At 54.4% G+C, this 25,989-nt stretch overlaps 1 protein-coding gene across 1 annotated transcript; it reads left to right on the top strand.

Moving 5' to 3' along the window:
* On the top strand, positions 1 to 25,808 carry LOC119955938 (transmembrane and coiled-coil domains protein 1-like). The gene is made up of 4 exons (XM_038782597.1): positions 1 to 103; positions 17,732 to 18,525; positions 22,157 to 22,292; positions 25,153 to 25,808. Exons 1-4 carry the CDS (start codon positions 29 to 31, stop codon positions 25,453 to 25,455), a joined length of 1,308 nt encoding a protein of 435 aa, XP_038638525.1. The 5' UTR covers positions 1 to 28; the 3' UTR covers positions 25,456 to 25,808.
* Positions 25,809 to 25,989: the final 181 nt, after the last annotated feature.

Genomic DNA, 25,989 nt, shown 5'->3' with positions numbered 1-25,989 from the left:
TGCTGATGAAGTCAAAAGTAAACGTAAAATGCGGATGGAATACCCTCGCCGATTCACCATCTCCAGCACCTTCTCCAGGATGAGAGGCTTAAAGAAGGAAAAGGTAAGGATGGTGTGGTAGTCACAATACAATATGTATTACGGTAAGACACGTATAGCAGAGGTACATGGGTAAATCCCTGCCTGCTGGCTCCGCCCAGTAGGCGGTGTATAAATGTGTGTACTCACCGAGCTGCAGCCATTCTGGTTCCAGCTACAGGAGGCACCACATCTTTGCTCAATAAAGCCTCGATTATTCCACTACTCTCGTCTTTGTGGTAATGGATAGTGCATCGCATGGCATTGGCTGATGAATTCCAATCGATTGATTTGGACTGCAAAGGGTAACTCTTTCCTCAACGGTCTTTTAACGCCTACCTTTTAAATTGACGTTCTCTCTCTCCGTCTCCTTCCCCCACCCCCCCCCCCTCCCCCTTGCCAATCTTTCCATTGCCACATGAAAGTTTCCTCATTTCGATCTCCCTCTTCCTCCTTTTATCCCACAACTCCGTTTTGTCAAATCTACCCCTCATGCTCGAAATGCAACTGGATTCCCTCCTGATGGTTTTCCCCACACCAACTCGTTCACGAGAGTCATGGACCCTTCCCGAGGATTCAGAATGCCCAATTCACCTATCAGCACGTCTTTCGGAGGTGGAGGTGGAGGAAACCCGCGCAGACGCGGGGAGAACGTGCAGACTCCGCAGACACAGTGGCCCAAGCCGGGAATCGAACCTGGGACCCTGGCGCTGTGAAGCAACAGTGCTAACCGCTGTGCTATTGTGCCGCCTCCAATTCAGGTAACTTGCCTTTGCGAAAACCCTGTAGATAAACCAAAGGCAGACCTTCCACCTGAAGAAAGATCTGAGTAGCTTCTAGGGGCATCCTGTTAGGCTGTTACAAACCTGGTGCTACTTCCTGATACCCCAAGTTGTCAGCGTCGACCGTGGCAAATATCCCAGGACCAAGCCACCAAACTATGTCACGACAGCCTGGGTGAATGCACAGTCAATTCCAGCCCCACTTCACCAGGAGTTACAACTCAGGTGAAATTAGATTTTATATTAATGTCCGTGAATTTGGTGGATTAATTTGACCACAAACACCAGGGGCTGGATTCTCTGACCCCCCCCCCCCCCCCGCCGGGTTGGAGAATCGCCGGGGGGCGGCGTGAATCCCGCCCCCGCCGTCTCCCGAAGTCTCCGGCACCAGAGATTCGGCGGGGGCGGGAATCGCGGCGTGCCTGTCGCCCCCCCAGCGATTCTCCGGCCCGCAATGGGCCGAAATCCCGCTGCTGTCATGCCAGTCCCGCCGGCGGGAATCAAAACACCTCCCTTACCGGCGGGACTGGCAGCGCGGGTGGGCTCCGGGGTCCTGGGGGTGGTCGCGGGGCGATCTGGCCCTGGGGGGTGCCCGCACGGTGGCCTGGCCCGGGATCGGGGCCCACCGATTGGCGGGCGGGCCTGTGCCGTGGGGGCACTCTTTTCCTTCCACGTTGACCGTAGCCCTCACGATGGCGGACGCGGAGGTGACCCCCTCCCCTGCGCATTCGCGGACTTCTACCGACCGGCGAAGTCCTTTCGGCCCCGGCTGGCGTGGCGCCAATCAGTCCGGCGCGGGCCTAGCCCCTCAAGGTTAGGGCTTGGTCCTTAAAGGTACGGAGAAATCCGCACCTTAGGGCGGCGCGACGCCAGAGTGGTTCACGCCGCTCCATCCCGCTGGGACCCCCTGCCCCCCCGGGACCCCCCCGCCCCTCCTGGGACCCCCCGCCCTCCCGGGACCCCCCGCCCCGCTGGGACCCCCCCTCCCCGCCGGTTCGGGGAGAATCCCGCCCCTGATTTGTGAAATCTAAACACAAGTAGCCATAGAATCCCTACAGTGCAGAAGGAGGCCATTTGGCCCATCGAGTCTGTACCTGCCCTCTAAAAGAGCACCCCACTTAAGCTTACTCCCCCGCCACATCCCTGTTATCCCGCAATCCTACCTAACCTGCACATCTTTGGACACTAAGGGGCAATTTATCACGGCCAATCCACCTAACCGGCACATTTTTGGACTGTGGGAAGAAACCGGAGCATCCGGATGAAACCCACGCAGACACAGGGAGAACGTGCAGACTCCACACAGACAGTGACCCGGCAGGGAATCGAACCTGGGACCCTGGCGCTGTAAGGCAGCGGTGCTAACCACTGTGGCACCGGGCCACCCTTTTATTATTTTATATGCAAACTTTTATTATTAACAGTAATTATAATTAAGTTGGCAAGAAAATACAACTGCCTATCTGTTTCCAACCACCCCCCACTCTCGACACAAACAATACAGAAAGAAAAGGGTGGTAGAGAGAAAGAAATACGGATAAAATAAAATGATAAAGGATCTTTGATTCAGGTGGATGTCTTCCAGTTGGTTTCTTTCTCAAGTTTAAGCCTTTGGTTGGGTCGTGATCTTCGCTGGAGACTCGGGGAGATAGCAGGCAACAGGCCGCAGAGGGAGCGGACACAGTTCCTCTTCCTCCGAGGGTAGAGAGGCTTCTGGCACGTCCACCCATTGTGTGTTGGCGCGTTTGCAAATTTCAATCCGCAAACATCTCGTCTTTCGATTCTATCTCGGACCCCCCCCACCCACCCCCACTCCCCTCGTCCCAGACTCCACCCCCCTCCCCCAAACCAGCGAGAAATAGTTCATCTCTCTCAAGATAACCTGGGGCAGAACGGTAGCATTGTGGTTAGCACAATCGCTTCACAGCTCCAGGGTCCCAGGTTCGATTCCGGCTTGGGTCACTGTCTGTGCGGGGTCTGCACATCCTCCCCGTGTGTGCGTGGGTTTCCTCCGGGTGCTCCAGTTTCCTCCCACAGTCCAAAGATGTGCAGGTTAGGTGGATTGGCCGATAAATTGCCCTTAGTATCCAAAATTGCCCTTAGAGTTGGGTGGGGTTACTGGGTAATGGGGATAGGGTGGAGGTGTTGACCTTGGATAGGGGGTAGGGTGCTCTTTCCAAGAGCCGGTGCAGACTCAATGGGCCGAATGGCCTCCTTCTGCACTGTAAATTCTATGTAATCTATGTAATCTATGAAGTGACCGAATATCTCCAAAACGTCCATCAAGTTGCCCCCTGAACCTTCTAAATTGCAGGGAAATGCAAACCCGAGTTTGGGTTTAATCGCCTCCTCCTCGTCATTTAACCCTTCAGAGACTAGGGATTATTCCGGAATATTCTACACTGAACTCCTCTCTCCGGGGTCAATATTTCCCTTCTTGCAGTGTGAGATCTGGAACATTCTACACTGAACTCCTCTCTTCGGGGTCAATATGACCCTTCCTGTGGTGTGAGGCCCAGAATATTCCACACTGAGTCCCTCTCTCCAAAGTAAATATATCCCTTTCTGAGGTGTGGGGGTCCAGGGATGCGAACCGTGACTCCCGATGTGGCCTAACCGGAGCTTTGAACAGTTGAAGCCTGCTCTTCGTCGAATAGCGATTTTGCAAATGGAAGCTCCGTTCCATCCCCACCCCCTGTACCACTGAGAGTGAAGGTGGAGCCTGGCTTTATCGTCCCCATAACATTGCAGCATTGAGTTGTCCGGGAGTGGTCAAGGGCAGGTCTCAAGGCGATTCAGAAGCAAAACTTGCGAGCACTGAGCTAGGGCGATTTCGCAAGGAACCGTTCCCAGACAGTAGGCTCACGTGTACCCTAGGCCTCACCAGCAGATGTGGGTCACGGGGTTTCTGACATCCTGGGAACGTGAGTTCAAACTTCCGGGGGTGGAGCAGAGTTCGCCCTTCACCACTACGTTGAAGCCTGTGATTGAGGTCCAGCATATCTTCCAATTCTCGGCCCTCTCGAAGCTGCGGCCCTATGCAGCCTCAGGCTTCTCTGTGAGTAAGGCCCAGCATCAGGTCTCAGCACAGCACCGGCCTAGTACAAACTGCATCTGGACTGATGTTTCACAGGAATCGACGATCTTTGTTAAAAGTCAAGAATCCCGTGCATGTTCCAGAACCAACTATAACACAACCGGACACTGTGGGTTGGATTCTCCCTCCCACGCTAAGTGCCAGTCAAACGGAGAATTTGCAGGCGTTTTACGACACCAAAATCAATACCAAACAATCACCGATTCCAGGAGCGGTGCTGGGCTAGCCCGGGTCAAACTCCTGGTGCCTGTGCCGAAAGCGGCCGGGGAATGGCCGGGGCGCTGGCCGCGCATGTGCACGGCGACGACCTGCAGCGTCGGCCGTGCCATACAACATGGCGTCGGCCGTGCGCGGACCCTAACTGCCATCGCGACCCCACTGCCCACCCCTGGAAACCCCCTGGCCACCCCCCCACCACACGCCCCAGCCCTTCACGGAAGTTCCCCCGGCCAGCGGCACGGATCCCGGCCGAGTGTGGGAGCGCTGGACACTGTCGGCAGCCTCTACACCGGGTTCCCGATCGCTGGGAGCACACGTCAGGCGCAGTCAGGAACATGGCCCATCGGGGGAGGGCCTGCCGATGATGTGGCCACAGCGTTGCGGCGGGTGGCATGATTCCGCCACCTCCGAGTGGGAGGAGCATGATGGACCGGCGTCAAATCACCGCCGGCCCCAATCTGGCCGCCAGAGTGGATTCTCCAACTGATCGCCAATTCCGATATCGCCGCCAGGCAACACAGAACCCCGCCCAATGTTTTGCAATATTGACTTTCCGATAGCTTTAGTGTCAAATCATAGAACATAGAACAGTACAGCACAGAACAGGCCCTTCGGCCCTCGATGTTGTGCCGAGCATTGTCCGAAACCAAGATCAAGCTATCCCACTCCATGTCATTCTGGGGTGCTCCATGTGCTTATCCAATAACCGCTTGAAGGTTCTTAAAGTGTCCGACTCCACTATCACAGCAGGCAGTCCATTCCACACCCTAACCACTCTCTGAGTAAAGAACCTACATCGGGTGTCCCTCCTATATCTCTCACCCTGAACCTTATAGTTATGCCCCCTTGTAACAGCTACATCCACCCGAGGAAATAGTCTCTGAACGTCCACTCTATCTATCCCCCACATCATCCTATAAACCTCTATTTAGTCGCCCCTTATCCTCCTCTGCTCCAAAGAGAAAAGCCTTAGCTCCCTCAACCTTTCCTCATAAGACCTACCCTCCAACCCAGGCAGCATCCTGGTAAATCTCCTTTGCACCCTTTCCAATGCTTCCACATCCTTCCTATAGTAAGATGACCAGAACTGCGCACAATACTCCAAATGTGGTCTCACCAGGGTCCTGTACAGTTGCAGCATAACCCCACAGCTCTGAAACTCAAGCCCCCTGTTAATAAACACTAACACACTATAAGCTTTCTACACGGCTCTATCCACTTGAGCGGCAGCCTTCAGAGATCTGTGGGCATGAACCCCAAGATCTCTCTGTTCCTCCACATTCCTCAGAAGCCTGCCATCGACCCTGTAATCCGCATTCAATTTTTTTCTCCCAAAATGAATCACCTCGCGCTTATCAGGGTTAAACTCCATCTGCCATTTCTTGGCCCAGCTCTGCATCCTATCAATGTCTCTTTGCAGCCGAAATTAGTTCGATCAAACTAATCGAACTAATGAACAGACAAAGGACAATTCAAGTGTATTAAGAAGATGTAAAAGGACAAGGAAACAACCGAATCATCTAAACCTGCAAACAATGTTACCTGTCATTCTGTAATTGTAATTATGATATTTGACATGACATTGTGCAGGTTATGTTTGAAAGCATTTCAAACAGTTTTTTCAAAGAAAGGGGGATGTGACATTATGTAGAATGTCTAGAATATAAAGGGTTAATGTAATATTATAATTGCCACTAGATGGAGCTAGATGCAGAACTATATAAAGCATTGACTCTCAGGCTTCCGGGAGAGTGCTGAGAGAGGTCTCGAGAGTGCATGAGATAAAGATGCATGGCATTAAGGGTAAAGTAGTAGCATGGATAGAGGATTGGTTAATTAATAGAAAGCAAAGAGTGGGGATTAATGGGTGTTTCTCTGGTTGGCAATCAGTAGCTAGTGGTGTCCCTCAGCGATCAGTGTTGGGCCCACAATTGTTCACAATTTACATAGATGATTTGGAGTTGGGGACCAAGGGCAATGTGTCCAAGTTTGCAGATGACACTAAGATGAGTGGTAAAGCAAAAAGTGCAGAGGATACCGGAAGTCTGCAGAGGGATTTGGATAGATTAAGTGAATAGGCTAGGGTCTGGCAGATGGAATACAATGTTGATAAATGTGAGGTTATCCATTTTGGTAGGAATAACAGCAAAAGAGATTATTATTTAAATGATAAAATATTGAAACATGCTGCTGTGCAGGGAGACCTGGGTGTGCTAGTGCACGAGTCGCAAATAGTTAGTTTACAGGTGCAACAGGTGATTAAGAAGGCAAATGGAGTTTTATCCTTCATTGCTGGAGGGATGGAGTTTAAGACTAGGGAGGTTATGCTGCAATTGTAGAAGGTGTTAATGAGGCCACACCTGGAGTATTGTGTTCAGTTTTGGTCTCCTTACCTGAGAAAGGACATACTGGCACTGGAGGGTGTGCAGAGGAGATTCACTAGGTTATGGTGTTCGGGCCGGAAAGTGGAGCTGAGTCCACAAAAGATCAACCATGATCTCATTGAATGGCGGAGCAGGCTCGAGGGGCCAGATGGCCTACTCCTGCTCCTAGTTCTTATGTTCTAAGTGCAGAGTACAGTTATAGTTAGAGTGTAGAGACTAGTGTCATAGATTGTAGATTACTAGGTTATTCTTTACTATCGGAGGAAGTGGTTGAGTTTTAATAAGTAGCGTAAATTAAAGTTAGCTTTGTTAATGAACTTAGCTTGTGTGGTCTTTGTGAACACGACAACATCCATCCTGATAACAGAATCACAAAGTACACCACATCTCTGTCTCCCCCTCTGTCTCTATCGCTGTCTCTCTGTCTGTCTCATTGTGTCTCTGTCTGTCTCACTCTCTGTCTCTCTCTGTCCCTCTCTCTGTCTCTTTCTCTCTCTGTTCCTCTCTCTCTCTCTGTCTCTCTCTCTCCTTCTGTCTCTTTTTCACTCTGTTCCTCTCTTTCTGTCCCTCTCTCTGTCTTTCTCTCTCTGTTCCTCTCTCTCTCTCACTCACTGTTTGTCTCTCTCCTGTCTGTCTCTCTCTCTCTCTCTCTGTTCCTCTCTCTGTTCCTCCCTCTCTCTGTCTCTCTTCTTTGAGGTGCTGTGTAAAATCTGACCACTTTGACCGAGCTTTGATCGCCTGTCCCTCACATCGCCTCACACGGCTATTAAATTTGGTCCAAATTGCACCCCTCGGGGACACTGAACCGGATTAAACGTGCCAGGTAAACACAAATCGGGGGCTATAAGAATGCAGAGACACCCCTTCAGCCAGGGAGGGGCGTCCAGGGACGCTACTGTTTTCCTGTTGCTTGCAAACCACATCTTTAAAGACTTGCAAATGCGGCGCAGAGATATCATAGCGCAGTGGAATCCGAACCACAGCAGTTATACAGACACAGAGCCACTCCCATTTCCACACAGAGCAACAGCACCACAGGAGGTGAAACTACCTCACTCAGCGATCCAGAGCACATCAGAATTGGCCAACTTCCCCATCGGTCTGGACTGGCTGGCGCTGTGAGGGGCACATCCCGAATCAGCAGCGGGAGACCGCACACCCGCACCCCCCCCCCCTACCCCCCTACTGCGCACACGCAAGAGTCTTTCCTCACCGAACCACGGGCTAACTAGCCATCCCGTTCCCCCCCCCCCCCCCACCTCCACTTGCGCACCAGGGTTGGCGTTATGGTCCACCGCTTCAGCCTGAGGAAAAGACGCTGCAGCCTCCAGGTACGTGCCGACCTCTCTACCGTTCACCATTTTAAAGACCTCCATCAGGTCGCCCTTCCGCTGCCTGTTTTCTAAGAGAGAAGGGACCCAGCTGGTTGAACCTTTCCTGAAAGTTACAAGTTCCCCCCAGTCCAGGCAGGGTGCTCGAAGTGGGGTCTTACTGAGGGATATGGAGACCAGAACTGTGCACAGTGCTCCAAATGTGGTCTAACCGAGAGATATGGAGACCAGAACTGTGCAGAGTGCTCCAAATGTAGTCTGAGAGATATGGAGACCAGAACTGTGCAGTGCTCCAAATGTGGTCTAACTGAGAGATATGGAGACCAGAACTGTGCAGAGTGCTCCAAATGTGGTCTAACTGAGAGATATGGAGACCAGAACTGTGCAGTGCTCCAAATGTGGTCTAACAGAGAGATATGGAGACCAGAACTGTACACAGTGCTCCAAATGTGGTCTAACAGAGAGATATGGAGACCAGAACTGTGCACAGTGCTCCAAATGTGGTTTAACCGAGAGATATGGAGACCAGAACTGTGCAGTGCTCCAAATGTGGTCTAACAGAGAGATATGGAGACCAGAACTGTGCACAGTGCTCCAAATGTGGTCTAACAGAGAGATATGGAGACCAGAACTGTGCACAGTGCTCCAAATGTGGTCTAACTGAGAGATATGGAGACCAGAACTGTGCAGTGCTCCAAATGTGGTCTAACAGAGAGATATGAAGACCAGAACTGTGCACAGTGCTCCAAATGTGGTCTAACAGAGAGATATGGAGACCAGAACTGTGCAGTGCTCCAAATGTGGTCTAACAGAGAGATATGAAGACCAGAACTGTGCACAGTGCTCCAAATGTGGTTTAACCGAGAGATATGGAGACCAGAACTGCGCACAGTGCTCTAAATGTGGTCTAACAGAGAGATATGGAGACCAGAACTGTACACAGTGCTCCAAATGTGGTTTAACCGAGAGATATGGAGACCAGAACTGTGCACAGTGCTCCCAGTTTTTTTTCTTCATTTATGGGATGTGGGTGTTGCTGGTTTGGCCTGGGGGGGGGGGGGGGGGGGGGGTCAAGGGGTGAGTTACTCACTATAGGATTCCTAGTCTTTGACCTGCTCTGGTATCCATAGTATTAATATGGCTGAACCCAGTTCAGTTTCTGATCAATGGTAACCTCCAGATTGTTAATAGTGGTTAATTCAGCCATGTTAATGCTATTGAATATCAAGGGGTGGTGGTTAGATCCTGTTGTAGGAGATGGCCATTGCCTGGCACGTGTGCGGTGCGAATGTAACTTGCCACTTGTCAGCCCGAGCCTGGATATTGTCCAGGTCTTGCTGCATTTGGACACGGACTGCTTCATTATCTGAGGAGTCGCAAATGGTGCTGAACATTGTGCAGTAATCCCCAAACATCTCCACGTCTGACCTTATAGAACATAGAACGATACAGCGCAGTACAGGCCCTTCGGCCCTCGATGTTGCACCGACATGGGAAAAAAAAACTAACGGCCATCTAACCTACACTATGCCCTTATCATCCATATGCTTATCCAATAAATTTTTAAATGCCCTCAATGTCGGCCTGTTGCAGGTAGGGCATTCCACGGCCTCACCACTCTTTGCGTAAAAAACCTACCTCTGACCTCTGTCCTATATCTATTACCCCTCAATTTAAGGCTATGTCCCCTCGTGCTAGCCACCTCCATCCGCGGGAGAAGGCTCTCGCTGTCCACCCTATCTAACCCTCTGATCATTTTGTATGCCTCTATTAAGTCACCTCTTAACCTTCTTCTCTCTAACGAAAACAACCTCAAGTCCATCAGCCTTTCCTCATAAGATTTTCCCTCCATACCAGGCAACATCCTGGTAAATCTCCTCTGCACCCGTTCCAAAGCTTCCACGTCCACTATTGCAGTGGAAGGGAGGTCATTGATGAAGCAGCTGAAGATGGTTGGGTCTAGGACACTACTGTAATAACCTGCACAGGACACATGGTGCTGGGTGGATTATTTTGTCCTTGTGGCTCGAGGAATGCGAGCTCCCCCACTAACTACGGGACCGATAACCATGCTGTACAAATGATCGGCCAATCAGGAACCATCGGCCGCAGAGAGAGGACCCAGTGAGGTATAACCGGGCCCCATTTAAATAGCTGTTCTTATAAATAAACAACTTGGCTGTTTACTCGTCGGACTCCCCTTGGCTTCATTAAACTGGCGACGAGGGTTAAACTGGAACTGTCGATGTTCAACTCTGCCGACTGAGCCACCTCTCCATAACTTGGACTGAGGTACAGCTTTAGGTGCTTCACTATGATCCTATTGTTGGCCTGTGGGGTTCACATGTTTGGAATCATTAGGTTTCCGTCGGCACCGGATACGCTGGCATTCGACCATCTTATTGCGTTGGTGGGACACCATTTTAACCCGACTCCGCCCATCATTGTGCAAAGATACAGGTTCAATATGGCGGAAAGGTCAGAAGGGTTTTCCGTCTGCGGAAAATTGCCGATTGTTGCAAATCCGGCACTGTGCTGGCAGACAAGCTCCACGATCGCCTGGTTTGCGGTATTAACAATACTGAAATCCAAAAGAAGCTTCTAGGTGAGAGTTCCCTAATATTCCAGCAGGCTTTGCAAATTTCTCTTTCACAGGAGCGTGCCGCACGGGGGTGGGGGTGGTCCAGGAACTCGAGAGACTGGGGGGTGAATGATGTCAGGCACTGCACCCCCTTGGCGTCCATCTGTAACTAGAGAGGTCCGCCCCAATGCTACAGGCCCTGGATCTGAAGGTGCTGGACCGCGCCACACACCGTCCCTGAATTCCAACTCCACCCCCTCTGGACATCAGGCTTGGCAAGGCTGTCAGCTGCTTGAAGGGTAATGCCCTGGCCGGCCGGGGTGAGGTAGGGGCGGCCCCGGCGCTGGGACCCGACATGTGGACGACCCCGAAGAAGCTGGAGGTGAATGGGAAATGCAGCTGAATGATGCGGCTGCGCCCCCGGTCGGCCCTATACCTATCCCTGTGCGGGACAACAGACACAAAATCCACGGTAGCACGGTGGATAGCACAATCGCTTCAAAGCTCCAGGGTCTCAGGTTCGATTCCGGCTTGGGTCACTGCCTGTGCGGAGTCTGCACATCCTCCCCGTGTCTGCGTGGGTTTCCTCCGGGTGCTCCGGTTTCCTCCCACAGTCCAAAGATGTGCAGGTTAGGTGGATTGGCCGTGATAAACTGCCCTTAAGTGTCCAAAATTGCCCTTAGTGTTGGGTGGGGTTACTGGGTTATGGGGATAGGGTGGAGGTGCTGACCTTGGGTAGGGTGCCCTTTCCAAGAGCCGGTGCAGACTCGACGGGCCGAATGACCTCCTTCTGCACTGTAAATTCTATGATATCTATGACATGGGGTGAATCAAGTGTCGCTGGCAGAGACGACCGCCTGCCTCACGATGTGGTTATACTGGGTGGTCGACGGGCATCAGGCCCTGTGCCTTCCCCACATTGGGGATCTGTGGATCATCTGGCGATGTGTCCTCCAGGTGGAGACGAGTAAGGGGGGGGGGGGCCTTATACATGGTACTGCAATAGTTTCCCGACATTTACAGGTCTGGCCTGGGGAGAATTAATGGAATGGTGGGGAAACTCCAAGTGAATTGGTGGGCCCAGCCCCGTTAGTTCTGTGCCTGACCAGTCCCTATGCGGTTGTCGGTGACGTTGAGGCCAAACTACAGCGATCGGAGAGACTCAGTAAAATCCGGCCGGTTTGATTCACCGACTCTGCAGCTGATCGGTTGACCACCTTTGCAGCAATTACAAGTTAACCGTCGATGAAGCTTCACGTTCAGGCCGATAACCTCGGCCACAAATTGAAGATCTCTCCCTCGCACTGACAGGCGATTCTACCTTTGCCAAGTTAGATCTGAGCGACGCTGATTTACAGCGTCAATTGGACACGGCTTCGAGAAAATATTTCACCATCAATACTCCGAAAGGGTTGCACGAGCGCAGCCGGATCACGTTCGCCGTGCCCTTAGCCCGTGCCGCGTTTCAATGCGTAACGGAAGGCGTATTACGAGGTTCCCCCGCACGTTGCCCGCCCATCTCGACGATCACAGGGCCCACCGAGACTCAGCACCTGTGACACTCTGAAGCGGCATTGCAGATGTTTTTGGAAGACGGTGCCCGCCTGCCTGAGCTGGAATGATGCTAAGGGGATAGTGTATCTAGGCTAGCGGGTCAGCCGGGATGACCCAGTCGCCAACAAGGTTCAAGCAGTCAAGATGGCCGCCGCGCCCCATGACACTACGGAACTTGGTTCCTCCTTAGGATGGATCAATTTTACAGCCAGTTTGTTCTGAACTTGCCGACAGCACGGTAGCATAGTGGTTAGCATAAATGCTTCACAGCTCCAGGGTCCCAGGTTCGATTCCCGGCTGGGTCACTGTCTGTGTGGAGTCTGCACGTCCTCCCCCTGTGTGCGTGGGTTTCCTCCGGGTGCTCCGGTTTCCTCCCACAGTCCAAAGATGTGCGGGTTAGGTGGATTGGCCATGCTAAATTGCCCGTAGTGTCCTAATAAAAGTAAGGTTAAGGGGGGGTTGTTGGGTTCCGGGTATAGGGTGGATACGTGGGTTTGAGTAGGGTGATCATGGCTCGGCACAACATTGAGGGCCGAAGGGCCTGTTCTGTGCTGTACTGTTCTATGTTCTATGTAATCCTGGCCCCCTTTCACTTTCTTCTACAGACTGACACAGAGGACCCGGTGAGGTATAACCAGTCCTCATGTAAATAGTAGTTCTTGCAAATAAACGTCTGCTTTTGTTTACTTGTCTTTATTAAAACTTCCCTGGGGAACTCCGGCAGTGATGCCTCGGCACTGAGATGATTGACCTCCAACCACCACAACCATCTTCCTTTGTGCCACGAATGGCTCCAACCAGCGGAGAGTTTCCCCCCTGATTCCCACTGACTCCAGTTTAGCGAGGGCCCCTTGATGCCACACTCGGTCAAACGCTGCCTTGATGTCAAAGGGCAGTCACTCTCGCCTCACCTCTGGGGTTCAGCTCGTTTGTCCAGGTTTGGACCAAGGCTGTAATGAGGTCAGGAGCTGAGTGACCCTGGGGGAACCCAAACGGTGCGCCCGTGAGTAGGTTATTGCTGAGTAAGTGCCGCTTGATAGCACTGCTGATGACTCCTTCCATCACTGTGCTGATGATGGAGAGTAGACTGATGGGGCAGTAATTGGTTGGGTTGAATTTGTCCTGTTTCTTGTGTACAGGGCAAGTGTGATCTAACTGAGCGATACGGAAACCAGAACTGTTCACAGTGTTCCCAGTGTGATCTAACCAAGCGATTTGGAGACCAGAACTACGTACACTGTTCCCAGTGTGGTCTAACCAAGCGATTCAGAGACCAGAACTGTGCACGGAGCTCCCAGTGTGGTCTAACCAAGCGATACGGAGACCAGAACTGTGCACAGTGTTCCCAGTGTGGGCTAACCAAGCGATACGGAGACTGGGACAGTGCAGTGTTCCTAGTGTGGTCCAACGTAGCGATATGGAGATCAGAACTGTGCACAATGCTCCCAGTGTGGTCTAACTGAGCGATAAGGAGACCGGTACTGTGCACGGTGCTCACAATGTGGTCTAACCAAGCGATACGGAGACCGGGACGGTGCACGGTGCTCCCAGTGTGGTCTAACCGAGCGATACGGAGACCGGGATTGTGTAGTCCACAGTCCAAAGATGTGCAGGTTAGGTGGATTGGCCATGATAAATTGCCCTTAGTGACCAAAATTGCCCTTAGTGTTGGGTGGGGTTACTGGGTTATGGGGATAGGGTGGAGGTGGTGACCTCGGGTAGGGTGCTCTTTCCAAGAGCCGGTCCAGACTCGATGGGCCGAATGGCCTCCTTCTGCACTGTAAATTCTACGATAAACTCTATGAGGCCACATCTGGAATATTGTTCACAGTTTTGCTTTCCTTATCTGAGGAAGGATGTTCTTGTTCGTGGGGAAGTGAAGGTTTACCAGACTGATATCTGGGATGGCGGGGCCTTGCTTATGAGGAGAGATTGATGAGTTCAGAAGAATGAGGGGGAAACCACATAGAAACCTATAAACTTCTAACAGGAAGGATGTTCCTGATGGTGGGGGTGACAGTCTGAGGATACGGGGTAGACCATTTCGGACAGAGATGAGGAGAAATTTCTTCACCCAGAGAGTGCTCGGCCTGTGGAATTCGTTACCACAGGAAGTAGTTGAGGCCAAAACATTGTGGGCTGGATTCTCCAATTACTGACACCGATTACATCATCGGCAATTGGGCGGGGAGTCCCTGTTTTCGATGGACTCGGGGGAGGTACTTGTTTTTCGATGCTCCGCCCCCTCCAAAACGGCGGCGTCAAGGAGCCCGCCACAGGCCATTGCTCGGCCTCAGGATGTGACATGAAGGCCCTCCCCCGATGCTCCGCACCGATGGGAGGAACACGCGGGGGAGTCACCCCACGCCGGGTGGGAGAATCGCGGGAGGGCCGGGCGCATCACGCCACGCCGCCCTGGCACCCCCCTGCGATTCTCCCACCCCCCCCCCCCCAAAATGGCGTAACGTGTTTTTCGACAGGCCGCTCGGAGAATCGCCGCTCGCCATTTCCCACGCCGAGCGACGATTCTCCGGCCCGGATGAGCCGAGCGGCCTGCCGAACCCGACCGGTTCACTCCGGCGCCAACCACACCTGGTGGCTGCCGGCGTGAACAGCGCGCGACCGGTGAGTGTGGGGCCTGTGGGGGGCGGAGGGAGGATCGAGCACCACGGCCGTGCTCAGCAGATGTCTGGCTCGCGATCAGTGCCCACCGATCGTCGGGCCGGCGTCTATAAAGGACGCACTCTTTTCCCTCCGCCGCCCCATAAGATCAAGCCGCTATGCACCAAGGCCGAGCGCTCGGGATTCACGCGCTGCCGCTCCTAGCCCCCCCCCCCCACCCCCCCCCCGGGGGGGGGGGGGGAGAATAGGGGGCGCGGAGCGGCCTCCAACGCCGGAGTGAAACACTCCGGGTTTCACTCCGGCGTCGGCACTTAGTCACCCGTTGGGAGAATCGCGCCAGTGGTTTCAGCAGTCGGTACCCGGAGTGGCGGCCGCACATTCGGGTGGGTGCCGTGCTGGCCAGGAGGGGGTGGGCTTCGGCGAGGGCTGGGGTGGGGGGTTTGCGGGGGATGGCGTGGCGAGGGGGGGAGGCACAATCTGGTAAGTCAGGTCCGCGTACGGCCGGCGCCATGTTGTACGGTACAACCGCTGCAGGTCCCCGCCGTGTGCACGCGCGGCCACCGATACGGCCGCTTCTGTCGTGGACCCGGGCGTTTTACGTGGTGCGGCTGCTATAGCCTATCGCCCCTCACCGGGCGGAGGATCGGTGCTGGGGCGGCGCCAAATATTTTAATGTAAAACGCCACGGATCCTGTGAACATAACCCGGAAATCAGAGAATCCAGCCTGGTACGTTTTCAAGAAGCAGTTAGATAGGGTGGAGGGGATCAAAGGATAGGGAGGGAACAGCAGGATCAGGGTATTGAGTTGGATGGTCAACCATGAATGGAGGAGAAGGCTCAAAGGGCCAAATGGCCTCCCTCTTGCTCCTATTTTCAATGTTTCTATGTTCCTCTGTCCTCGGTGAGGGAACAGGAAGAGGCTGCCAAAAACACAGCAGCATCGATGTCTGGGTTGGCAGCTTCCTGTTTACAGACAGTTTCTCCCAACGCAGGAAGCGAGCGTGGTTTCCATGGTTTACCCCTGGCCGTCGAGACCAAATACACGTCCATCTCCCATGCTCAACGCTTGCTTGGCGGAATGTGACCTATGAGGCGCTCCCCTCCTCCACGGCCCCTCCCTGCCCCAGGCTGAAAACAAATACCGAATATATTTTTGCCACACGCAGTTTGAACGTGCTCAAATTGGTAAAGGAAACAGCCATTTATACTGCATGGGGAGAGAGTGCTGATTGGCCAAGCAAAGTGGACACTGATTGGTTGAGGTGTTGCCACAGAGAAAGCATCAGGGTACAGATAACTGCCAAAGCTTTTGTTCCACGGTAAGCCAAGCCGACCGACTCTGATGTGATCATGGGGAATGAATCAGCTAATGGCTGCCCCACAAACCCCCCCCCCCCCCTCCTCCTCCCTCCCTCGTCCCCCGCAGACTTTTTGCTTTGAAGAGGCGCAATGCGTGGACATGCTCCTTCCATCTGCAAAGGGCAGGGCCCTGCCTGTGAATACACGTCACTGCCTGCACGCAGAAGTAGGCCACACTGCGAGTACGCCTGGAATTCTCAAATTGGTTGTCAGCGCCGTTCTTAATGCAGTCGGGATTGATCCAGCGAGAGCTGACCGATCGCGGAATCGCACCTCATGTTGGTTGCAATGTTTTGGGTTTTACAAGCACGGGCCGGCTGGGGCAAATCAGTGTTTGGCCAACTGTGAACTGCGTCTCGGCGGGGGTTCCCTCCGGGTGCTCCGGTTTCCTTTCACAGTCCAAAGATGTGCAGGTTAGGTGTTGCTGAAAAAATTGCCACGGTGGAATGTGAATTCAATTGATAAAAATCTGGAATTAGAAAGTTAGTTTCAGTCATGTGAACCATGAAACGATCATCGATTGTCGTAAAAAAACATCCATATGTTTGACTAACAGGGGAGGGAAATCTGCCGTCCTTATCCCGGCCGGGATTACATGTGACTCCAGATCCAACACACACACAGCAACGTGGTTGGCTCTTAACTGCCCCTCGGAAATGGGCCTAGCAAAAGATGCTCAGATCGGGGGGGGGGGGGGGGGCGATTACAAATGAGCAACATCCCCATTAAAAGGAATTGCTTTTTTTTTTGAAAGGGAGGCCATTCAGCCCCTCGAGCCTGACCAAAACAAACAGCCAAACTAGCCACTTCCCAGCTGTTTTGTTGCTGCATCTGTGAGCGGTAGGATTCAGTAACGAGGAATAACTTCTGGAGCCAACCAGTCAGCCTGCCTTGAGGAGGGTGAATTGAGGAGCAGCCTTGGGGGGGAATGGAGGGGCTGCCTTGAGGAGGAATGGAGGGGCTGCCTTGAGGTGGGGAATGGAGGGGCTGCCTTGAGAGGGGGGAATGGAGGGGTTGCCTTGAGGGAGGTGAATGGAGGGGCTGCCTTGAGGTGGGGAATGGAGGGGCTGCCTTGAGAGGGGGGGGAATGGAGGGGCTGCCTTGAGATGGGGGGGAATGGAGGGGCTGCCTTGAGGGGGAATGGAGGAGCTGCCTTGAGAGGGGGGAATGGAGGGGTTGCCTTGAGGGGGGTGAATGGAGGGGCTGCCTTGAGAGGGGGGGAATGGAGGGGCTGCCTTGAGAGGGGGGGAATGGAGGGGCTGCCTTGAGAGGGGGGGAATGGAGGGGCTGCCTTGAGGGGGGGGGAATGGAGGGGCTGCCTTGAGAGGGGGGGAATGGAGGGGCTGCCTTGAGAGGGGGGTGAATGGAGGGGCTGCCTTGAGAGGGGGGGAATGGAGGGGTTGCCTTGAGGGGGGTGAATGGAGGGGCTGCCTTGAGAGGGGGGGAATGGAGGGGTTGCCTTGAGGGGGGTGAATGGAGGGGCTGCCTTGAGGGGGGGGAATGGAGGGGCTGCCTTGAGGGGGAATGGAGGGGCTGCCTTGAGGTGGGGAATGGAGGGGCTGCCTTGAGAGGGGGGGAATGGAGGGGCTGCCTTGAGGGGGGTAAATGGAGGGGCAGCCTTTAGGGGGCTGAAAGGGGCGGCAGTCTTGAGGGAAGAGGGGCTGAATGGCAGGCGTAAGCTTGTCCCCCCCTCTCAACTCTTTTTTTTCCCCCTGTCTTCCAGGCCGAGCAGTCGGAGGTGGCGAGGGCGCCCTCGCCCATCCCGCTCCCCCTCAGCCCGGACGATGCGCCGCCCGAGCACCGCGCGGACGTGGCCCTGCTGGAGGGGCTGAAGGCCGAGCAGGCCCTGCTGCAGCAGAAGGTGCTGAAGATCAGCGAGGAGATCCGGGTCCGGCAGGGCCACCGCAACGCCAACACCTCGGAGTACCTGCACCTGGTCTCCCACACCGACCGGGCGCAGGCGTTCCGGCTGAAGGAAGCCTTCGAGCGGAAGAACCAGTACCTGTCCTCGGTGGTCTCGCAGCTGCAGCGCCGGCTGGAGAACTACGTGTCCCGGCAGAAGCAGCTGGAGCGGGACACCAGCCTGATGCGGGAAAGCGACCCCTCGCTGCTGGCCATGGACGGCAGCCACGACCGCCCCCAGCCGGACTCCTCGCACCTGAGCGAGGCCAGCTACAACCCGCTGGGCCAGTCCGACTCCGACCTGCTGGCGCCCCACAGGCTCCACCAAAACCCCTTCCCCGACATCGACCGCCTGCCCCTGCCCGACGACGAGTACTCGGTCATCACCAGCTTCTCCGAGGACTTCCAGGACCTGCTGGGACTCGGCTTCAACGCCAAGTCGTCCAGGGCCAACTCGCTGGACAGGCACGCCATGGGCTACCTGCCCATGCTGGAGGAACTGGCCGAGATTAAGGAGACACAAATCAACCTGGAGCTCAACTTCAAGAGCATCGCGGAACAATATAATCAGCATTACGCAGCCTTCGAGGAGTCGCTGCACGAGGAGAAATACAGGTGTGTGTGTGTCAGGTGTTGTCCCGCCTCCCCTCCTCCTCCTCCCCTTCCTCCTCCCGCCCCTCCTCTCCTCCGCCCCTCCTCTCCTCCGCCCCTTCCTCCTCCTCCTCCCGCCCCTTCCTCCTCCTCCCGCCCGCCTCCCCTCCTCTCTCCTCCCCTCCTCTCTCCTCCCCTCCTCTCTCCTCCCCTCCCGCCTCTCTCCTCCTCCCCTCCCGCCTCTCTCCTCCTCCCCTCCCGCCTCTCTCCTCCTCCCCTCCCGCCTCTCTCCTCCTCCCCTCCCGCCTCTCTCCTCCTCCCCTCCCGCCTCTCTCCTCCTCCCCTCCCGCCTCTCTCCTCCTCCCCTCCCGCCTCTTCTCCCCCTTCCCGCCTCTTCTCCCCCTTCCCGCCTCTTCTCCCCCCTCCCGCCTCTCTCCTCCTCCCCTCCCGCCTCTCTCCTCCTCCCCTCCCGCCTCTCTCCTCCTCCCCTCCCGCCTCTTCTCCCCCTTCCCGCCTCTTCTCCCCCTTCCCGCCTCTTCTCCCCCCCTTCCCGCCTCTTCTCCCCCCTTCCCGCCTCTTCTCCCCCCTTCCCGCCTCTTCTCCCCCCTTCCCGCCTCTTCTCCCCCCTTCCCGCCTCTTCTCCCCCCTTCCCGCCTCTTCTTCCGCCTTCCCGCCTCTTCTTCCGCCTCTCCTCAAGGAATTTCCTGCTTCGCATCAGCTCCCAGCAACACTCCAGCTCCTGGCCCGCTTGTCACGGTGTGAGCGTGTCAGTGTGTGTGAGGGGGCGTGTGGGAGTGCGCGTGAGAGAGTGTGCGCAAGTGTCGATGTGTGTGAGTGAGCGCGTGTCAGTGAGAGTGCGCAAGTATGGGTGTGACTCTGCGAGTGAACGTGTGTGCACGTTTGTGCGCGCACAAGTTGTGTGCGTTTGAGTGTGTGAGTATGTTTGTGTGTGACTGAGAGTCTGCATGAGTGTGTATGTGAGTGAGCAAATGCGTGTGTGTGAATGAGTAAATGTGTATGGGTGTGCACCTATATGTGCGTGAGTGTGAGCATGCGTGTGTGTGTTTGCCTCGCTGTGACAGTTGTGTGTGTGTGTGTGCAAGTCTGTGTAAGTGTGTGTGAGGTGTGACTTTGTTCGAGTGTGTGAGTGTGAACATGTTTGCGAGTGTGTGTGTGTGCGTCTGTGAATGTGAGTCTGTGTGTGTGCAAGTCTGTGTAAGTGTGTGAGGTGTGACTTTGTTCGAGTGTGTGAGTGTGAACATGTTTGCGAGTGCGTGTGTGTGCGTCTGTGAATGTGAGTCTGTGTGTGTGAGTGCGCAAGAAAGTGTGTGTGAGAGTGGAAGTCTGTGTGTGTGAGTGTGTGAATGTAGGTATGAGTCTGCGTGAGTGTAAGTCTGGGTGAGCATGTGTGTGCATGAGTTTGTGAGTGTGTGTCTGAGTCTGTGTGAGCGGGCATGTGAGTGTGAGTCTATGTGGGCAGAGTGGTCAGTGTATGTGAGTGTGGTCTGTAAGGGTGGCACAGTGGTTAGCACTGCTGCCTCATAGCTCCAGGGACCCGGGTTGAATTCCAGCCTCGGGTGACTGTGTGGAGTCTGCACGTTCTTCCCGTGTCTGCGTGGGTTTCCTCCGGGTGCTCCGGTTTCCACCCACAGTCGATTGGCGGATTGGCCATGATCAATTGCCCCTTAGTGTCCAAAAGGTTAAGTTAGGTGGGGGCCACTGGGTTAAGGGGATAGGGTGGGGGCCTGAACCTAGGTACCCTTTCAGAGGGTGGGTGCAGATTCGATGGGCCGAATGGCCTCCTTCTACTGTCAATTCTGTGTGATTCTATGCGAGTACCTGTCTGTGTGAGTGTTTGTGCAAGTCTGTGGTGTTGTGGTCTAAGGCTCCCCTGATCATGAAGACACGCATAGAACATGTGTGTTTAGCTCTGACAAGTCTTTATTATTAAACACGTGAACAGGTAACCAACAAACCTATGTACAGACAATTAAATCTGTTACTGTAGAGCTACAGTGAGATGTGACTGTCCTGTTGTCCATCCTACCTATGTCTCGTCAATCACCTGAGCTCCATGTGTTTCTGACTCCATCTACTGGTAGGAAGCCATAACTGTCACGACATGTATTGATAATCAGCTTTATACATTGGGACTGTAATGTACAGTTATATACATTGGTACAATTATATACAGTTATGCATATGTGCCTATCACCACATGTGTGAGCGCGTGTGAGTGTGTGAGTGCAAGACTGTGAGTCTGTGAGTCCGTGTGCGAGCCCGAGTCTGCACCAGCATGTGTGTGAGTTTGAGTCTGTATCAACATATGTGTGTGAGTGCGAGTCTCTGTGTGTGAGGGAGAATATGAGTGAGCGTTTGTGAGTCTGTGCCTGCGAGTCTGTCAGTATGTGTGTGACCATGTGTGAGTGTGAGTCAATGTAAGCTTGTATATGTGGGTGCGTGTGTTAGTGCGGGTCTGTATCAGTGCATGTGTGTGTGTGTGATTCTTTATGGGTGTGTGTGAGTAAGAATGTGTGAAGGTAAGTATGTGAGTGAATGAGTGAGTGTGTGTGTCAGTGTGTGTGTGTGTGCTTGAGTCTGGTGAGTCTATGTGGGTCAGTGTGGATGTGTGTGAATGAGTTGTGTGTGTGTGAGTGCGAGTCTGGATCAGTGCGAGTGTGCGTGTGAGGGTAAGTGAGTCTGTGGGTGTGTGTGCGTGAGGGTAAGTGTGAGTCTGTGGGTGTGTGTTGGAGTGTGTGTGCGTGAGGGTAAATGTGAGTCTGTGGGAGTGTGTGTGTATGAGTGTGTGAGCATGCAATTGTGTGAGTGAGTGTGAGTGAGAGAGAGTGTGTGAATGTGAGTGAGTGAGTGTGAGAAAGTGAGTGAGTGTGGGTTAGTGTGAGTGTGAGAGAGTGTGAGAGAGTATGTGTGAGTGAGAAAGTGAGAGTGTGGGTTAGTGTGAGTGTGAGAGAGTGTAAGTGAGTATGAGAGTGTGAGTGTGAGACAGTGTGAGTGTGTACTTGTGGCAGCTGACAGCAGGTTGACACATTCGGTCTTCCTCTGGTCGTACCTGCATCTTTTTCAGCTTTTCAAAACTCAAATTACTCCTGGTACCATGTGATGATCTGGTGTCTCAATTGCGCGGAACGCAAGTTGCTTGTGCCAGTGGTCACATGACTATGAACAGCCAGACGGACACCCCCTACCGCCACCACACACACACACACACACACACTCTTCTTACCCTTGCCATGTCCAAGATAAAGAAGCCCGTCTCTTAACTCACCAACACCAGAGGACGTGACGGCTAACCCGACTCAATCGTCCCTCACCCCACTCCGAGCTCACCATCTCGGACGGAGGTCTTCCGAGTCATTGAGTTATAGGGAACGTGAGAGGGAGCTGAGGAACATGGAGGGGCTGCAGCGAGGTGTGTGGGCGCAACATGGGGCCTCCAAAATGGCCGACAGGGCCCTCGAACAGAGTCCTGAAAGTCGGGCCTCACAGGGAGCGCTCGGCTGCCCAGATTGTCATGTGACCGGGAGGATTTTCACAGTAACATCATTGTGACAATAAAGACTGTTATCATTATTCCCTGACGGCAGCCTTCCGAGTGTCCCGTGCCCGAGGTGATTGACTGTTTTCCGCCTTTAAGATTGAACCAGTTGCAGGCCCAACTGAACGACCTGATTGACCTTCACCAGAACGAGGTGCTAAACCTGAAGAGCGAGCTGGCCAGCCTGGAGGAGAAGATCGCCTATCAGTCGTACGAGAGTAGCAGAGACATCTGGGTCAGTATGTGCGAGCCCCGATTGGTCAGGAGGGGGAATCAGAGGCTGGGAAGTGGGCATGGTTCCAGCCACCATCTTTTTTTTTTAGAGGTCTAGAGACACACTGAGAATTGACTTACACCCTGACATCCACCCTGCTGGTTACATCCTCAAAAACACTAACCTGTCAAACATGTCGGGGTGCCACAGTGGTTAGCACCGCTGCCTCACAGCACCAGGGTCCCGGGTTCAATTCCCCGCTGGGTCACTGTCTGTGCGGAGTCTGCACGTTCTCCCCGTGTCTGCGTGGGTTTCCCCCGGGTGCTCCGGTTTCCTCCCACAGTCCAAAGACGTGCAGACGTGGGGTTCCTGGGATTGGGCGGAGAGAGGGCCCCGGTAAGGTGTTCTTTCTGAGGGTGGGTGAGGACTCAATGGGCCGAACGGCCTCCTGCATAGGGTTTCTGTGGATTCTGGCGGGTTTCTATGTCCCTTACAAAGATCTATGGCGCCGCCCAATCATATTCGCCGAGGGCTGAATCCCGAAGATCTTTCCAGAACTTTCCCCCTACTGATGACAGTGTCCTGTTGTTTCCCACGTTCTCTCTCTGCCCTCCACCCCCCCCCCCCCCACCATCAAATAGCGAGGCTGCATTGCCAACTCGATCGATTGTACCCCATCCGCCACTTTCAACACCTACTCCCTCCGACGCACAGCGGCAGCCGTGTGTACCGTCTACAAGATGCACAGCAGCCACTCGCCAAGGCCCCTTCGACAAGCGCCGCCCAAACCCACCACCTCTACCCCCGAGAACCACAGAGAATTGTGGGTAATACCCACCGCCTGCAAGTTTCCCTCCATGCCCCGCCCCGCCACATTCCGGCGCCTGTTCGGGTACGCAGAGGGGGAATTCAGAACGTCCAAATTACGTTTTTTTGGGACTTGTGGGTGGAAACCGTAGACCCAAGCCGGGAATCGAACCTGGGACCCTCGCAGTATGAAGCAACAGTGCTAACCACTGTGCTACCGTGCCGCCCATAAGGGGCAATTATGGATGGGCAATAAATGTTACCCAACCAGCAGCAGCCATGCTTTAACTGTGCGGCGCTCCCTCAGCACTGCCCCTCCGACAGTGCGGCGCTCCCCCAGCACTGACCCTCCGACAGTGCGGCGCTCCCTCAGCACTGACCCTCCGACAGTGCGGCGCTCCCTCAGCACTGACCCTCCGACAGTGCGGCGCTCCCTCAGCACTGACCCTCCGACAGTGCAGCGCTCCCTCAGCACTGACCCTCCGACAGTGCGGCGCTCCCTCAGCGCTGACCCTCCGGCAGTGCGGAGCTCCCTCAGCACTGACCCCCCCGACAGTGCGGCGCTCCCTCAGCTCTAACCCTCCGATAGTGCGGCGCTCCCTCAGCGCTGACCCTCCGACAGTGACCCTCCGACAGTGCGGCACTCCCTCAGCGCTGACTCTCCGACAGTGCGGCGCTCCCTCAGCGCTGACCCTCCGATAGTGCGGCGCTCCCTGAGCACTGACCTTCCGACTGTGCGGAGCTCCCTCAGCACTGACCCTCCGACAGTGCGGCGCTCCCTCAGCGCTGACCCTCCGATAGTGCGGCACTCCCTCAGTACTGACCCTCCGACAGAGCGGCGCTCCCTCAGTACTGACCCTCCGACAGTGCGGCACTCCCTCAGTACTGACCCTCCGACAGTGCGGCGTTCCCTCAGTACTGACACCGACAGTGCGGCGCTCCCTCAGCACTGACCCTCCGACAGTGCGGCACTCCCTCAGTACTGACCCTCCGACAGAGCGGCGCTCCCTCAGCACTGACCCTCCGACAGCGCGGCGCTCCATCAGTACTGACCCTCCGACAGTGTGGCACTCCCTCAGAACTGACTCTCCGACAGTACGGCTCACCCACAACCTTCTGAAGGGGGCAATTAGGCTCGTGCAACAAAAGTTGTAGGGATAAAAAGATATTTGTTGTCTTTCAGCTGTCAAAGAATATAGGGACCTTATGAAGTTGAAAACTCTGGGTTTCACTCAGACCAAAAGACATAGGAGCAGAATTAGGCCACTTGGCCCATCAAGTCTGCTCCGCCATTCAATCATGGCTGATATTTTCTCATCCCCATTCTCCTGCCTTCTCCCCATAACCCCTGTCCCCATATTAATCAAGAACCTATCTATCTCTGTCTTGAAGACACTCAGTGAATTGACCTCCACAGCCTTCTGCAGCAAAGAGTTCCACAGATTCACCACCCTCTGGCTGAAGAAATTCCTCCTCATCTCTGTTTTAAAGAATCGTCCCTTTAGTCTGAGATGGTGTCCTCTGGTTCTAGTTTTTCCTACAAGTGGAAACACCCTCTCCATGTTCACTCTATCCAGGCCTCGCAGTATCCTGTAAGTTTCAATAAGATCCTCCCTCATCCTTCTGAACTCCAACGAGTACAGACCCAGAGTCCTCAAACATTCCTCATACAACAAGTTCTTCATTCCAGGGATCATTCTTGTGAACCTCCTCTGGACCCTTTCCAAGGTCAGCACATCCTTCCTTAGATACGGGGTCCAAAACTGCTCACAATACTCCAAACGGGGTCTGAGCAGAGCCTTATACAGCCTCAGAAGTACATCCCAGGTCTTGTATTCTAGCCCTCTTGACGTGAATGCTAACATTGCATTTGCCTTCTTAACTGCCGACTGAACCTGCACGTTAACCACTTCATTGAAAGTTCCTTAAGATGGAGGCCAACAGCGGTCTACACCACTCCCCCCCCCCCCCCCCCCCCCCCCCACCCTGTGGGCACTGGAGCAACATTCAGCCAGTAATAATCTCTTTGCTGCCCTCACGCTCTGCGTTAATGCCCGCTCTGTTTGTCCTTCAGGAGGTGTTGGAGAACTTCCAGAGCAAGCTGATGCGACTGGAGCAGCAGCAACAGCAGGGGGAGCTCCTGGACCACGTCAACACCCGCCAGCTGCTCGGCAAGTCAATGAACCTGCTCCTCATCATCTTCGCCGTCCTCCTCATGCTGATGTCCACCATCTCCGCCCTCATCCTCCCCTTCATCAAAACCCGGATGAGGACCCTCAGCACCATCATCGTTTTTGTCCTTCTCTTCCTCTCTTGGCACAACTGGGACTCGCTCACTGCCTTTTCTGCCAGGCGGCTGATGTTCCGCTGGCGCTAAAGGCCGCCTCCCCCACCGGCGCCCCCGAACTGCCCGGCAATGCCACAACGATCCACCAATCCCCACCCACCGCCCTCTCCACATAGACCATCCGAAATGGGAGCAAGAGGAGGCCATTCAGCCCTTTGCAACTCCTCCGGAATTTAATAAGATCATAGCCCGGTCCGTCCACTTTCCTGACTGACCTCCTCAATCCTTCATATCCCTACTGATCTCAGCCTGGGAAACGTTCAAGGACTCGGCCTCCTGACGTCAAGGACACCGAAGATTAAGGGCACCACGGTGGCACAGTGGTTAGCCTTGTTGCCTACGGCGCTGAGGACCCGGGTTCGAATCCCGGCCCTGGGGAGTTTGCACATTCTCCCCGTGTCTGCGTGGGTTTCGCCCCCACAAGCCACAAATGTGCAGGAGGCAGATTGGCCATGCTAAATTGCCCCTTAATTGGAAAAAATAATTGGGTACTCTAAATTTATAAGGAATAAAATAGGATACCGAAGATTCGCCACTCTTCTAATGAAGAAATTGTTCCTCAAA

Source organism: Scyliorhinus canicula, chromosome 21 (genome assembly GCF_902713615.1).
Source record: "Scyliorhinus canicula chromosome 21, sScyCan1.1, whole genome shotgun sequence".
Taxonomy (NCBI): Eukaryota; Metazoa; Chordata; class Chondrichthyes; order Carcharhiniformes; family Scyliorhinidae; genus Scyliorhinus; species Scyliorhinus canicula.
The sequence above is the reverse complement of the archived record's forward strand: the minus strand, read 5'-3'. Positions and strand labels throughout refer to the sequence as shown.